General features: G+C 41.1%; 1 protein-coding gene across 1 annotated transcript; it reads left to right on the top strand.

Moving 5' to 3' along the window:
* The first annotated feature begins 9,042 nt into the window (after nucleotides 1-9,042).
* Nucleotides 9,043-15,412, top strand: LOC105569081. The gene is made up of 4 exons (XM_012025245.1): nucleotides 9,043-9,749; nucleotides 11,421-11,602; nucleotides 11,829-12,987; nucleotides 14,785-15,412. Exons 1-3 carry the CDS (start codon nucleotides 9,633-9,635, stop codon nucleotides 11,959-11,961), a joined length of 432 nt encoding a protein of 143 aa, XP_011880635.1. The 5' UTR covers nucleotides 9,043-9,632; the 3' UTR covers nucleotides 11,962-12,987; nucleotides 14,785-15,412.
* Nucleotides 15,413-16,802: the final 1,390 nt, after the last annotated feature.

The following is a 16,802-nucleotide window of genomic DNA, read 5'->3' as shown; positions in this document are numbered from 1 at the left end:
GAGAGAGAGAGAGAGAGAGAGAGAGGAAGGGAGGGAGGGAGGGAGGGAAATGTATGTTAATTTGTAGGAAAAAAATTGGAAAGTGTTTCATCAAGGGTGGGGTGCAATCGGTATCTCCTCTTCCGCTTCCGGAGCGGAACAATACTTGCATCGCTATACCACATGGGTTTGCAACGTTTCGCACCATTTTTGCCGGAGCACCACTTCCAAACATTTATCCGTTCATTTCGCGAAACGGCGTAATCGTTTGACGAAAAAGAGCTGCCGGATGATGCAAAATTGAGAGACTACCGATCAGCCTTTATCGCGACGCGTATATTGCAATCTGTCTCGTACCCTCGCAACTGCAAATGTTGACCGTGATAAAACGCCAACGTGAATTTTGACAATTGGTGTATTTTACACGCCAAAGATTTCATTGCGATTTTCGTCGGGTCACAGTCGCGCGAAAAGCACGGACAGTTGAACAACTCTTGCCCACGTATTCGTAATCGCTCAATTTCCAAGCGTCGATTGTCTCATACGTATTTACGATATCATCTCAGTGCCTTAAAGTTAGTCTACTGAGCAATTCATTGGAATAAATGAAAAAAGCTTTGTAAAGAAGATCGATTGAGTGGATCTTTGGATCGCTGCGACGGTCGTCCTTCAGGCACCTGAAAATAGTATACGGGACCGAAAGGACCCAGTCAGAAATTACTCGTCGATCGACGTCGAAACGCTGTCGAATCGACGTCAATATGGCGGTTTCGATGTCGACGCGACATCGTTTCGACGTCGATCGACGAGTTATTTCTGGCTGGGGAGAGAAACGCGGAACCGATTATATTATTTCTAACGCAAAAGAGAGACAAGAAAAGAAATGTAAAGAAATCTAATGAAGACGAAGACGACTTTATTGGTGTCTGTGTGCTCTCATCGCCGAGCGGCGATCTTTGAGGACGGTTGTCGTCTTGGCTGTCGTAATCGTCATTGTGCTGCCGACGCCGACGCCGACATCGACACAGACGCCGACGCCGACGCCGACGCCGACGCTCTTACAATTAGTCACAGAGGCGCCACATCGTTTTCAACTCTGGCTGGGAAAATAGACGTATAAATTCCGTTACGATGGTGGATCCAGACCGTTCACACCTTTTACACGTACTACGTATACGTATACTATAATTCACCGGAGATATAGAAGCAACCTTTGCACATACGCACATACGCGTCGTCTCACGCCTTTCATATGTTTCTCGCATTGAATAAGCTCGGCGCCTACCACCGCTACTCGTGTTATTCCTGCCTGTCCTTTGGCGACACTTGTACGCGAACCAAAATTCCGAGATACACTTTGATTTCAACGATACTGAGCCATTACTCGCGAAATGTCGCGAGATACGGTTGAGCGAACGACACCGATCATAGTTAAATGGCTATTTAACTACGCTAAAATGGGGCTAATTTAACCGACCATTCTCTATTATCAAAATTTATTTTTAGTTATTTTTCCTATTTATAGATATTTGGTACCAGCGATCCCAGTTGTGAGAGAATGTTGTATCGCGACCCCTCCGCCTCCAGTGGGTGAAAATCCACTTAAACATATCGATGCGCGTGAAAGGCGCGTGTGTGAAAGAGAAAGACATTATACCAACGATCGACGAGCGAAAAAAAAAGGATCGACGGACGCGTTATGCCGCGCTCAAACTGGACGCGATAGGCGATGAGTAGAGGTGTGACATTTTCATGTTATCTTTATACGCAAAATATCGCAAAGTGCCCCAGGAATGTTTTTAATGTTGTTTCTTTACATTTTGAAGTCCCCAACTTTGTTTTAACACGTTTTTAAAACGCAAAATAACGCGAAATCATCCTCAACACGCAAAATAGCGTGCAAAATAACGTCAAAAATCGCAACTTTCCTTCGCAAACGTTTCTAACGTCATTGTTGTATCCTAAACTAAAGAGATTTTTGCCTAAGATTAGTTTTTGTTTACTTCTTTTAGACACGTTACTGCCTTTATAGCCCGAAAATAATATGCAATTTCAGTAATTTGTTCCATGCTATTTTAATATGTTATGCTTTATATTACATTTTTTAACATATGTTCAGCCTTAACAAATGTCGTAAATTGTTCTATCAAAACATCAAGGCCCGGTTTCACCAACGTTGTTTAGCTTTAAGCCTATTGTTAGCCTAATTCGTTCTTTGCCTCTTTCTAAAGTAACAGTTGGAAAGAGGTAAAGAACGAATTAAACTAAGTTTAAAGTTAAGCGACGTTGGTGAAGCCGGGTCTAAGTCGTCTTATTGAAGCCCTGCCCACCTCTGACCACGGCATTATCAAAAACATTATCAAAATAATGCAAAATCTGGAAAAACAAAACGCAAAAATGCCAAAAAATAACATCAAAATGTCGCACCTCTAGCGATGAGCGACGAGCGATAATCCAATGGGCGTGCAGTCTTTATAGGAAAACAGTACGCTTTCCCATAAAACCTGTACGCTCATTGGATTATCGCTTGTCGCTCATCACTCATCGCGTCCAGTCTGAGCGCGGCATTACGCGGAGGCTCCGAAGGAGCCAAGATTCGAATCGGCGGCGCATTTCGTTCTAACGTAAGACGAAGGACCGTTGCGTCAGCGATGGATGTGACGGATGTTTGAGAAAGAAAACGTCGCGTCGTAACGCACCGCGAATAGACCACAATGAGCCGATTCAACATTTTAATGTGTCGGGGGAAGAAAGTGGTGCGGCGGAAGGCACCTGCGCGGTCACGATTCGTGACACGCTCACTCGGTGGAGGTAAGCCGTTTGTGCCGGATGCGCGAACAACGAAAATAAACGGCGTCGCGCCGTCTGCCGCGTGGCCTATAGCGACTCGCGCTCGCCCTCGCCCTCGCCCTCGCCCTCGCCCTCGCCCTCGCCCTAGCCCTCGCCCCCGCCCCCGCCCCCGCCCTCCCGCCTATTTGCAACTACTTTATATTGTCCTCCTTATATTACGAGAATCCGCCTAACTTTCCACATAGTTCGCTGTCTAAGCTCCGAATTCGAGCTGACGCCAATATCTACCAATATCGATACCGCCGATTTCGTCATTGCGCGTGGGCGCAGTTTGAAGCATTCTCCAAACAGAAAAAATATTCTCCTTTCGAAAACATATGTTTAGTTTCAACGTGAAAAATTTGAAAAACATACTCGAGTAAAGCAATTTTACATAATTGAATCAAGAAAAATGTATGCTTATTCTTTAAAAATAATTTTCTTGAATGGAAAGGAAACAATGGATAGAAAATAATATATTTTCAAGTCAAACATTATAATAATCAAAATAATTATATGTATTCTTGAAGTGACAATTATAGTATTTAAGAAATTAATAAATATAGTATTTAAATAAGACTGTAATATTGTTGAAATGTAAGATTATCAAATGCCTCTAGGAAGATTATAGATTGTTGCCTATATGCAAAACAATAAATGCGCCCTACTTGACCTGATTCCACATTCTTGAAAAGAATAGTATCTTTTCTGGAAATCATGGTGAAAATCGTAGCGCAAATTATGGTGGCGAGAGAAGAACGAGCTGGCGAAGAACGAGCTTCATTCACGAGATTATTGTCAGTTTCTTCTCTGAGATATATTATAATTTACGAGCTGTTGTGATCAATACTCGAATCGGTAGGTCCTACTTGACCTGATTCCACCAATTGGTCGCTCTGTCGGGTCTACCATACAAATTCCACAAGGCTATGGAATTCCGATCCTTTACAGGTAAACCAACACTGTCGGGATTAGGACTGGTAATTTTCCTCGAAGGCCTCAACATTCGAACTTTTGAAATCTTCGAAGCTTCGAAAAATTTATTCGTGCAAGTGGCGAATTTATTCAAAGAACATTAAAAATATTGCAAATAAAAGGTATTAATTTATATATGTTGAAAAATACGTAATTACTTCTGAATTATAATTTTGAAGTATTATAATATGTACTATATATTACATATATTTGTTTAATCACGCTTTGCGTGAGAATTGTGATCATATGATTTACTCGTCCAAGTTCGAAATAACCTATTTGTCATATTCTACATTCATTATATTAATAAATTCTGTATACTACACGGTGTAATGCAATATTTTAAAATATTGGCAAAAATTTTAGATGAAAAATTTAAATCTAAAGCACTAAATCATTTAATAATTTAAATTTAGTAAAAAATTTCTATATGCATGTTAAAGTTTCCTTTTTTTAATTGATGTTACAATTGTATTGTTTTTAATCTTAGACACATTTGATTACCACCTGACTTTGTTATGTTATTTACTTTTAGTGTTTCTTCAAATAAATTCGTCACTCGCACGAGTAAATTTTTCGAAGCTTCGAATCTTCGAAGTTATCAAAAGTAACAGCCCTAGTCGGGACTGTCATAGGCAACGATGTTCCGATCCGTACTTTCTCGTCTTTCAATAAGTGCGGAATTGTATTAAAAACAAAAGAGATTACTGTATAAATCTGTGAAGATATCGTACGTTACCCCTATTACTGTATAAATCTGTGAAGATATCGTACGTTACCCCTATTGCGCAACGTAGACCTCGCACCTGGCAAGGTACTTAGGTACCGACGAATGTGCCAAGAAAACCAAAGGCACCAAGTAGTTCCCGTCTTCTCGGAAAATCGTCTGGCTACGCGGTAGATATTTGTGGACGAGACGCGTACTTGGCAGTTACGAACGACCGTATCTTGTATCGCGTCGAATCGTTATCGCCTTTTCGCGAGCGTCCTTCTCGAGAGGGACCTTTTTGAGAACAATTGACAGGCAACTAACACGCGCCATTTTCCATCTCTCGAGGCAAATTCGAGCGAGTTGGAAATTGTCCGAACGATGCGCAACGATGCGAGGGTATCGCAAAATTCGACCTGCGTAGCAACTTGGCAACGTGAGAACGATCTTACATTGCGCAAATTCCAAGAGTAACGATACTCGAACGACTCTTTTCGTGTCATCGCCAATCGAAAATGCCGATCATAATTAGTCGAGCACTCGTAACCCAAGGAGAAGAAAAAGTCAGGATGATGTCAATTTGATGTCATATTGACCAAATTTATGTAAAATTTTGGTTAATATAGCATCAAATTAACCAAAATTTGACATAAATTTGATCAATATGATATCAAATTGATCATCATCCTGACTTTTTGTTCTCCTTGGGAAAGCACCGAGCACCGAGCGCGACTCGAGTCCCTCGCGATTGACGTATACTCTGTCGATCGCTGATTAAAAAGTGACGTTGTAATATCGTGCGTGTCTCGTAACCCGATTCTTTGACCCGATGACATCTAGTTTCGAACTGGCTCGCTCGCTCGTGGCACGAGGCACGAGGAATTTCTCTCAATTGTTTGCCTCAGTCATCCCAATGGTCTCCTTCAGGAAATTTCTTCGTATTTGCAGATGACATTGACGTCACAAGAATTCGACGACAATCGATAGGAATTGAATCGAAGGAATTCCTAGAAAGACATTTGACTTGACTAGTCGCGTGCGTTCCGTTTGCTTACAAACTCATACCTCGTCTCGCCTCGCCTCGCCTCGCCTAGCCCTGGCCCTAGCCTAGCCTAGCTTAGCTTAGCTTAGCCTAGCCTCGTCGATTTACGCATCCGTCACGCGCTACCTAACGTATTGTTGGGTTGCGTGGGCGCCCTTACGTAAACGATCGACTTATTTGCGCTCGTGCGACTGGGAAAAACACGAGACGGGACGTTACAATTGTCGACGAAAACACACACTCGAGTCGCTTTCGAGTCATACGTTAAATGTTCAATTTGTCATGCCAATTTCATGTTAATTACAGTAACAGATTGCATACGTAATATAAATTCGATCGTTTATTTAGACTTATTGTTAGGCTCGCAGGTGCATTTTGCTATGTCTCGAGTGTTAAACTTGAGCCGAGACTCGTCAAGATTCCTACTCGACTAAATGGATACGGGCAAGTGTTGATTGTCTTTGGAAGAACGTTCAGAAGGAGATTCTTTGAGATTCGGCATTTCTTTCTGGTTGCGTAACGATGCAGCTTTTTCAGGAATTACGTGTGGACAATTACACTTGATTTAAATGAGTCAAAATTTCCAAAGATCTTACACGCTCTTCTTTTCACCGTAGCCAAAAAAAGAAAGGACGGGAAAGGAAGTGGAAAAGTCAACTATATCCCGATATAGCCATTTTGCTGATAAACGCCGAGAATGGGCCCAAGGGAATTTTTATCAAAAAGGTTCGTTGTTTTCAGTAACGATGTATTGACTACATGATTCAATGTCAGTGATAATGGTTGAGACTCTACATCGAATAGATGGTGATACACATATTATAGTTATATAGGTGTATCACTATCTATTCGATACATAGTATAAATCGTAATCTCTAAAGACTTTTAAAAAAATACTGTTTAGGAGAATCGTATACACGATCGTACCTATCTTTAATAATTACTTGGCTACGGTTCCGTCGTCAATTCTCTTTAATCCTCTTCAATCCTCTTTAATCCTTTCGATTTTATAAGCTGCATACGCCGTTTTTGAAAATTTGATAATGCTTGCTCAGAAAAAAAGAGCGGGTATATTCCTTTATCTCTTCTGCGCGTAGTTTCATAAGATACATACCATATTTCGTTATTTCGGAGTATAAAAAAGAAGGGAAAGAGGGAACGATCTCGCTTGACAAATTGCGTAGTCTACAGTTTCTTTCCGGAAACGAAATGACGCAATTCGAACCTCGGGCGGTCATAGGCCACTTACGCATCTCTTTCCGTACCCTCTCTCGCTCTTTCTTTGCTCCGACCGCGTGAAATGTTACGCCCAAAAATTGCCCAGCTGACCTTTGCTGTTACATCTTCATTGATATCGGTCAGACTACTTTGGAGATGTACGACGCATTGCTCGATAGAAATGTAGAGCGGAGTCGCTAATCATTGGCCGATGATGTAAATTTTGTGCAATCTTATCTCTATCGCGATCCATCTAATTAAGTAAGTATAGCGTAACCGTAACAGGACGACGACGTGTGCTCCAAGTTGGCATCGTCTCGTTTAGCGCTTTCTGTCTCTCTCTCTCTCTCTCTCTCTCTCTCTCTCTCTCTCTGTGTCGCGAGCGCGTCTAGAGCTCCTCAAAGCCACATTATTATTTACTTCATCTATCATCATTCATTCAGTCATTATGCTCATTAGTAACTGCGCACGGTCGACGAAAATTTAATAACGTGCCGCGGCGGATCCATGGTGCGATAGAATGCGTCACGTCGATCCATGATGAGGTGATCGCGACGTATGCGATGAACCGTTCTGCCATTGGTTGAGTCGACAAGCCCCCGTCGAGCCTCTATATTTTTCGACTCATGTGTTCGACGTACGTGTGTAAAGTTACCAGTCCAATCGAGAAAGCAGAAGGAAGAGGGAAGAGGGAAGAAGGAAAAAAGATGAGGGACGAGGGACTAAAACGGTTCGTGGAGCGCGGGGCAAACCTTTCTTAGGCAAACGGCAAATAATGGCAATCGTGCGGCGCTGCATCATTATGGATCTATCATCAGGATCTGGATCCCGATTCCCGACTCGAACGGCACGTCCGAGAGCGTGACCTATGACGAATACGCACTCTACGTCGATTGGTTAAATGAAAAAAATAGGAAAAATTGTCAATAATGACGAAATTTGTTTGTGCTTTACAAAGCTGGGCTTGAGTTAATACTGAAAAATATCTTAATGGCGAGACGATTGTTTCAATGTCAAAGTGGGAATGTTTAAGACTTGAAGTGTCGCATATGTTTATACGAGTAAGCTCCTTGAGAGTGTAAAAAAAAACCACGTTTGAAATACAAATCTCATATTTCGGTTGACTGACCGGCGTGTAGGCGTTAATTGCGAGTTTAATGAAAAATAACATGTCACGAGTGACGAGTGGCACATTATTGAGCAATCTCGTTTTTGCGACGGATTTTCGCTCAAGACCGCCTCGCTAAAAAGTGCGTGTCGTCGAGAAAATGGAAAATATTCCAATGGGAAAATAGGGAAAATACGCGCGAGTCATCCTGTTACTCGATCGAGTTGTTTCTAACACAAGTTGATCGCGATAACGCGATACTTGAATCTGTTTATGCGTAAACAAAACGGCTCGCTTCGCCGTTTGAATTTCGTTTATCTAAGCACGAGCACATATATGTATAATACTTGAACGTGTATTTGCGTTGAAAGATTCGTCCGTGTATGTTTACTCTAGATTCCTACGTTTTTCGTCAGTAAATTGTCTACGTGCTCTTTGACAGTTTCCCAACCAATATTACATCAGGCGTAACGAAAGAAAAAAAGAGAGTGCGCATTTTATAAAAGACGCGAGTCTACCTCTCTGACACGACGCAAATGGCTTAACCCCTCCCTACCCACTCTTTCTCTCTTTCTCTCTCTCTCTCGTAGTATTCTTCATATTCGTAGTAAATTTTTAGATAATAATGTGTCGATGTAGCGATGGAATACGACGAAGCGACCAAAGGACAAACAAACTCAACGCTGTTCATATTATCTATTATCTATTATCAATTGAGATAATTGGATGCGTTTGGAATATTGGCAAAGTTAAACCCCGTCTCGGATGGAGAGACGAATGAAAAAGGGCTAGGGAGAATCGTCGTCGTCGACACGCACACTCGCGCGAGGTACGGGGAAACACCTCGTTTTCCGCGCCATTGAAGCACGTGTGCTCCACGCGCGTGCAACCCGCAAGATCTATCGATCTCGTTAAACGCGAGGAATGAACCAACTGAAAGGTCGCGCAGTTGTCTTAATTATTACACGCATTCATCGTTACTGTTGTTATTAATCTTATTATTATCGTAACGTCTAAGCGTGTCTCTCTTTCCCACTTCTTCTTTCACATTCGTGTTCTCGGTCTCGCGCCTCCCCTCACTCTCTTCTTCTTTCTTATTCGCGTTCTCGGCCTCGCGCCTTCCCTCACTCACTCTTTCTCTCACTCCTCGTTTCTCTGCCTAAATCTTTCTCCCCTCCTGTCTCGGCTAGCCCAGCCTATATAAACTCTCAGGTCTCGAAAGCGTCTTCATTCTATACGAGAAGACAGTCTATGTATAAAGACGATCCGAGAACCGTCCATACAAACGCGTACAACTCGATCACTAAGAGAGAGAGAGAGAGAGCGTGCGCGCGTGTTAACGATTCCCGCCCCGGTACATATCAAGTGAAAAAAAGAACAGCCCCGACGCGAACGTTTCACTTTTGTGTTTAATCATTTCGCAGTCGCACGTTAACGTTTTCGCCAACATTTCTGTAAACTCGCCAGTGGCACGGAGAAAACGGGCCGTTTCGCGCCAGCCAGCGCCAACTCGCGTCGCCCGACACTGTGCCACGCCGCCCCTACGCCGTAACGCCCCTACGCCACGCCGCCCCACGCCAGTCGTAGCGTCTAAACGCGCACGCGTTCCACGTTGGGTCGAGGATCGAGGATCGAGGATCGAGGACTCACCGCGCTGCACTGCGCCGCGCCGCACCGCGACAGAGTCAAGCGCATCCTGTACAGGGGCGGTACAAACCCGGCGGACAAATTTGGAGTCATCTTACGAAGCTCGCAGCTACGTACAAGCAGAAATGTCGAGCCCGCGCGTCAAAGTTAACTGCCACAATGTGAGACTAATCGTCATCGTCGCCCTCACCGTAATGTTGTGCTACCCTGCTCTCATCCATACGGCGGCAGTTCGTTCCGAGGTAAGATTCGACCGTGATTGTATCAATCGAAAATGAAACGCGAAGGTTGTTCTTCTCACGGGAAATGTACCGGTAGCACGTAGCGCGATTCAATTCGAGAAGCGCGCTCAAACTGAGCCGCGTAATTTCAATGTGTTACGTGGTCGATCGGATGGGGTAAAGTCCTAATACCCTTATGGCCTATGTCCACGATGCTAGAACTTGATCCAAGTTCTAGTTCCGAGAAGTGTGTAGCCAATCAACTTGCAGCTTTTATGGAATAGCTGCGAGTTGATTGGCTACACATTTCTCGGAACTGGAACTTGGATCAAGTTCTAGCAACGTGGACATAGGCCTTTAGAGAGATAGAGAGAAAGAGAGAGAGAGAGAGAGAATTTCTACACAGTAATATATGATGTATAGTAAAATAAGTAGTAAAGAGAGTGGTATGATACGCGCGAAGAATACGCATATGTATGTACTCCTCGAGCGTGGCTCGAGCAGCTTCATTCATAAATCGAGTCTATCGAGTCGCGACCTCGCCTCGGTCTCGGAGTGATTATCTTTCTTCTCGGCACTGTGCGAGAACCGTCGCTCGCTATTCGATAAAGCGAGTCCCAAATTGAATCAAATTGTATCGGCTCAATCGGCACCGGCTCTACGATCGTTCTAGGGGGGGGGGGGGGGGGGAGATCTAGAAATTTCATTGCAGGCATGTCTTTATGGGAATCCTTCCCGCCTACACAGCTACAGCGGAATTTACTAGGTCGGATCGGAATAACGACGAAAGATTTTTAGAAGAAGGCAACGAAACGGTATCACGCTTGACACGAGAGGCTATCGATCGCGGTACTGGCGACTCTTCTTCATTCAAGGAATGACGTTTGCACGCTCTCACTTTACCGTCTTGAGCGGCCAACGTTACTGGCGCAACGCGCCCCGCCACTGCATCTTTTTCTCCCTTCTTCACGCTCTGCTCTCAGTTTGCGTGTTATCAGAAATATGCGAGATCTCGCGATACGCTCTTAACCCACAATCTTTTACGCCGAGAGTCGAAACTTTTTGTATTCTAGAATTTTCTACAATTTTCTACAACGCGCGCTCTTCAAATTAATTAATTAGCTCGTCAAGCATAAATTTATATAGGATTATCGCCGTTGCAACAATTGACTACGAAAGAGGACTTACCAACGGGAAGACTTTGAGACATCTCCTGAAAGAGAAGAATATCTTTAATTTGTTAACAATTGTCGAAGAGCTGGGGGCAAAAATCACGTTATAGTAGAGTTTTCCCCAGATTTTCGGCTTGGTAGAGGGGAAAGAAACGAAAAGCTTTCAATAATTGTCAAGACGAATCCATACTTTTCAAACGAAAGCACTCGATTGTGACAAACCCCATCGAGACGTCAATTAAACTGTTGAATAGCATGTCAAGTTGCAATCGCGATAGTGTGTGCGTGTGTGTGCGTCGCGCATAAATATACACGCCGGACATCATATCGGAGATAACTGTGAAAGACGGAGATTTTTCGTCGGTGAGATACTAGCGATTTTTAATTTGTTTACAACAGAAATATATTTCGAACGTTACTGCGTCTGAAAAAAAAATATATATCATTGATAATTGGCGGCACGATAACAGAGAGGAAAAATAAATGCATCTCTTATTGACTCTGGTACGTTTAATTGCAGAAGCAGCTGCAACGGGTACTGCTACGAGACTCTAGGAGCGTAAGAATTCCACGAACTACGGAAACTAGCATGGAGGAAGATGAAAGGGATGATACGTCACAAATTTGCAATGCGACCCAGGCCTGTGGATGGTCTGTCTACGATCGATTTACGCGCGACATATTGTATAACATGAGAAACACGTGAGTCAACGATTGCCGTTACACGTTATTAATTTATTCACTTTGCAATGGAGCACGGCTAAGGCGGAAGAATGAATTAACAGTAAAATTACGAGTGAAACATTATCAAATTTGGAATGACGATGAGATGTACAAATGTATATACAGAGTTGAGATTTTCTCGGCACGTACCCTATACAGTATACATATAACTCTATGTACTTATCTCTTGACTTGATTTGTGCAGTTGTCGATGCTCGGATGATGGCTACAAGTGCGTGCGCTATAATGAACTTTTGTCCTCGAGCGCATATATGTATCGCTGCAAACAAAACACGACGGCAGAAGATATCGAGTATCCCTACAACGATAGCATCTGATTGTGAGACGAGATCGACGATGTTGTCTCGTCATCTCGGTCGGAACTTGTCTCACGCCTCGTTGGTCGAACGGTGACCACGACACAGTGGTCTAAACGCCTGGTTTTCTGGCAAAAATTAATATTTTAACAACGATAAGTCGCACAAGATATAAACAATATTTGTTACGTGAAAAATTATTATTGATATAAAAAAAAGGTTATTATATACTGGGTGAAACAATAAAGTTCTCATATTTCAACAAATCTTAATCTATAATATGATTTATTTTCTCTTGTGCAAACTTATGCAAACAACTCATTTTCTACAAACAGTAAACATAAAAAAATACAAAAAAAAGGCTAACGTGGCCTATGATGCCTCAACTGTTGAAAAATTACAGATCCATAGATACAGCCCGATATTTTTGATCATAGCAACGATATCAGCAAAAAGTAGCAATTTCTTTCTTCACGCTCTTCAAGAGTACGATATTCTGTTTAATCCGACTACAACATCTTTTTTGGCTAAAGGTGACTAAAGTTTTATATCGGATAATAAAATTAGAGTATCGAGTCGTACTAAGCTTCACAAGAGGTTAAAAACCATATCGTATATATATCTGCTAGATTAAGTTTTATTGTTAATATGAATAAACTTAAAGTACACGTGTCAAATAACAATAAATAGTATTAAAGCATTTTATGAAAGCGTTCTGAGTAATTTGAAAAATAACATAAATAAAGTGACAGAACTGCAGAAAGCGACCATATCAACATACTAAAAGTTCTTCACTTTTCTTATACACCTATATCACGCGTTCGAAAGGCAACGTACAAGCATTGAAATTACAAGACATTCTTCTTTGTGTACTTTTCCTGAAATTACAATAATTTTTACCGACAATTAGGCGGACTAGAAAAATTTAGTTTTTGCCAAGTTTTCGAGATTTTAGACCACTGTGCGCCATCGTCACCCGCCTTCGCGTTCCTTCCCGTCATGGACTTTTGATTCCTCGCACCAACATTTTTACCGTACGTCTCGAAGGTGATTATTTCCTTCATCTCCACCGTCCTGCTTCGCTGCAACAAGGATCGCGACCGATCGAGCCAAAGTGTTGCCGATTCCTCTTTATTGTCCAAGTCATTAGCAATTATTATATATACAGGGTGTCGGATTCAATTTGGACCACTCCAAAGATTATAGTAGATTGGGTCAAACTGAGAAGAAAAGTTATATACCATTTTACAAAATCCGTAATTATTATCGCGTAATTAAGAAAAACGTCTGATTGTGAGCCAATAAGTGCACGGAGGAGCGGAAGGCCGGGCTCGGCAGACATGCAAAATGGTGTATTTGTTGACATTTCTCAAGATCCGATAGCGAGAGATGGAGTCACGCATCGATCGATGAGAGACGGCGGCGAGCGAGGAGCGGTGAGCGGGCGAACGGCGCGCAGCGAGCGAACGCGCGACATATGACACCGCGCCGAAAAAGTTTTTCTGGTGGTAGGAAAATAATACACTATTTTGCATGTCTGCCGAGTCCGGCCTTCAGCTCCTCCGTGCACTTATTGGCTCAGACGTTTTTCTTAATTACGCGATAATAATTACGGGTTTTGTAAAATGGTATATAACTTTTTTTTTCAGTTTGACCCAATCAACTATAATCTTTGGAGTGGTCCAAATCGAATCCGACACCCTGTATATGTATATGTACGAGTACAAACGACGCGTGCTACCGCCCGCCGCAACGACCATAGTTCCTCTCCTGTCGGTTGAATCATCAATTTTACGCAAACAGGATATAAGATAACTCACAATTAGTTTTTCATACAAATTTTTCGATTCTGTGAAACTCGTTCGATCGACTCTCTTGTCGACTCGCGTTCATGACGTCCCCCGCTAGTTTCCTGACGAATCGCCTGTGACGAGTCGCGGCGATTAAGGGTCAACCATCGAGCCACATATTTCGCCTTTCATTTATTCACGTTTATCTTTTTTACCTTTGCTCGCGCCACTTTGCAACGTACTTGAACCTTTATTCACTTTATTCACGTCAAATTTGCACGTTGGTATAACGTAATGTAATGTGGTCGCACGTACCAACTTTTCGTTTCTAACGAAACTCTTTGAAATTTCTTGTTTGCAGCTTTTGATTGGCTCGTAATACGCCCCAGCTCTCCCTTGTGACTTAAGTTATTGCTTTAATATTATTACATCTAGCGCTACATATTTTCCATGTGAGCCTCAAACGAGTAAACACTCGATTTGGAATAAAGCGTAAAATCTAATTTGTTAATTGCGTTAAATGGGCATGTAATAATGTGGATGAATACGCGGGCTTTTGACAACACATTCGCGAGAGCACTTTTCCTTACATTCTTCTTTCTTTGTACTTAACGAAGCATCCGAAAAATAATTCCCTTTTTCCAATGATGATGATGAAAATGGAAATGAGGCTGTGGATAATTCAAAAACGTTATTTATAACGCGAGAGAGAGAGAGAGAGAGAGAGAGAGAGAGAGAGAGAGAGAGAGAGAGCAATCATTATGGCCTCCTTTATCCGCTACTTGACAATCGTGCGAGTGTCGATATAAATATCAGTATGATTGCATGTTATTTTATCCGTGACCTTTTGCTTTAATCGCAAAGTTGTCGAGCTACAAAACCACGAACAAAGCACATCATGCCGGGTGTATCACAATCCTTAATCCTACAAGCACAGTAATGAAAACCAAAGCGAATTAAATCATAATTGAACGTACACGCAGCAAAAATATTACACGTGCAATACTCTTAGGAGTTATACTACATACATATATTGATACATTTTTGTTTTAAGGATACTTTATGATGAGAGATTACGTTGGCACGCGAATAATTCCATGCGAGAGTAAAAGATGCCCGCAAAGCAAATTTCTTTGGTATCGGTCCGTTTAACAATAAGTCTCGATCTCGTTACGTAACTGACAATGAGAGATACTATAGTACATTTTTTAAAACGACTACAACTTTGATACAAGTACCAACGTCCCAAGTAAACGTGCCTAATATTGTATAAGAAATAGAATAAGTATTTCAGTTTGTTGTATTCATACACAGTATTTTACTTGTTCTGTAACATAGAGTATAGGAAAACCGTAAGTTATCTATTAAATTAATACGATTAAATATCGATATATTATTGTAGAATTATATTGTCTAATTTTATCACTTTTAATACAATAAAACAAAGTTGCGAGGTTCTTCCTACTTTTTATTTCGTGTTACATACTTTTACTCTCCTCGATATACATATGTATATTATATCGCGTATTCTTACAAGAAAATAGGAAAACCGAGGTCACAATACGGTTGAAATCGATAGTATCGATGGCCGTGCATCCGATTCTTCTGACCTGACCACGATCCTCGTCCTGCGGAAGACAATAGCCGCGCTACGACAACAGCAAAAAGAAAAATCGAGGTGAGAACGGTTGAAATCGATAGTATCTATTAATTTTGCAAATTTCGTTCTATTAATTCTGCAAAAAGCCCCATTTTTATAGTTTGTTACTTGACTCTGAAAAAAATTCATGAAAAATGCCTTTTGTTCGTGGCTCCAAACGCATATGCCCCCCTAAGTGATCTTGACGACGCTGTTCAAAGTTACACTGGTGTTACTTTGTAATGCGTTATTTGAAACTCTCCAACTTTTAAATATTTTTAACGTGTAACATTTTTAACAAAGTTAACATTTTTTTCTATCTTGCATATTTTTATAATTAGTTAGAGATCCCGACTTTTCTTGAACACACACACTCTCTCTCTCTCTCTCTCTCTCTCTCTCTCTCTCTCTCTCTCTCTCTCTCTCTCTCTCTCTCTCTGGTGCTATGAAAACAAATTGACCGAAAAAGAAGACGATAGATTTTCATATTTATAGTTTATTAATAATTTGTGTGCAAAATATATCAACATTAAATTATTATCTCGAGTAGTAAAATTGCCTGTACATTTATTTTTCATACATATACTTAAAAAAATTAGCATTTTCTTCGTAAAATACAGTAATATGTAGTTAGAAGTAATCAGACATCGGGAAGACCGTACTTTTTATCTCATTCTCGCTTCCTCCCTCTCGCTCTCTCTCTCTCTCATTTGGTGTTGAAAAATTAATTGACCGGATAGAGAAACAATGTAAAATGGAAAAAACTAAACGGCGATGTTTCGTTTAAATTAGTTGACAATTTATTCGGTGTATGGGATAAGCGGGTACGCTACAGCATTAAAATGTTTACATACTTTGTCTAATTTTAATTTAAAACAAATAAAATTATTGAAACTGATCAAGACCATTATATGACGAATTGTTTTTAAATAAATTGTCAGTTTGTTAATTTGGACTGAACATTTCACCATTTATTTTATCCACCTCTTCCTTCTCTTTTCCTCTCTATTGACTCTGCTTATGAGGAAATGCTTCAATAAATATACAACCACAGTATTACCAAAATTATGGTATGTATAATATATATATACATACATATAATATATATATTATGACTATACATGATATTATAATTAAATATTTATCTTATATTCCTTTTTGGCTATCTTATTCTTTAAGTTTTCCATCGACGGTATAATATGCAATTACCGTGCACAGATGCGTGTTTTGAGAGTTGACAGGTTTATGACAAATGAACGAGATAAATATCGCATTTGTTATTAATGGTTCATAATTTTGTACACGCCACTTATTTATCATAACGGGCATGATTATTTCGTTCCCAAATGTTCAACTTTCTCTCTCTTTGTATGAACTTTGTATGAACGTATGAACTTTTCTTGAATTTGATTTTAGTAGAAGTGAAAAACTAT

The sequence above is a fragment of the Vollenhovia emeryi genome, unplaced genomic scaffold (genome assembly GCF_000949405.1).
Source record: "Vollenhovia emeryi isolate VEMERY1.0 unplaced genomic scaffold, V.emery_V1.0 DF939126.1, whole genome shotgun sequence".
NCBI classification, from domain to species: domain Eukaryota; kingdom Metazoa; phylum Arthropoda; class Insecta; order Hymenoptera; family Formicidae; genus Vollenhovia; species Vollenhovia emeryi.
This window is presented reverse-complemented; position numbering and strand designations above follow the sequence as displayed.

Excerpts from the sequence above, each read along its gene's own strand:
- LOC105569081 (XM_012025245.1), top strand. The coding sequence starts at position 9,633 with ATGTCGAGCCCGCGCGTCAAAGTTAACTGCCACAATGTGAGACTAATC. Across the intron at positions 9,750-11,420 it reads CGGCGGCAGTTCGTTCCGAG|AAGCAGCTGCAACGGGTACT; the intron begins GTAAGATTCGAC and ends GTTTAATTGCAG. Across the intron at positions 11,603-11,828 it reads TTGTATAACATGAGAAACAC|TTGTCGATGCTCGGATGATG; the intron begins GTGAGTCAACGA and ends TGATTTGTGCAG.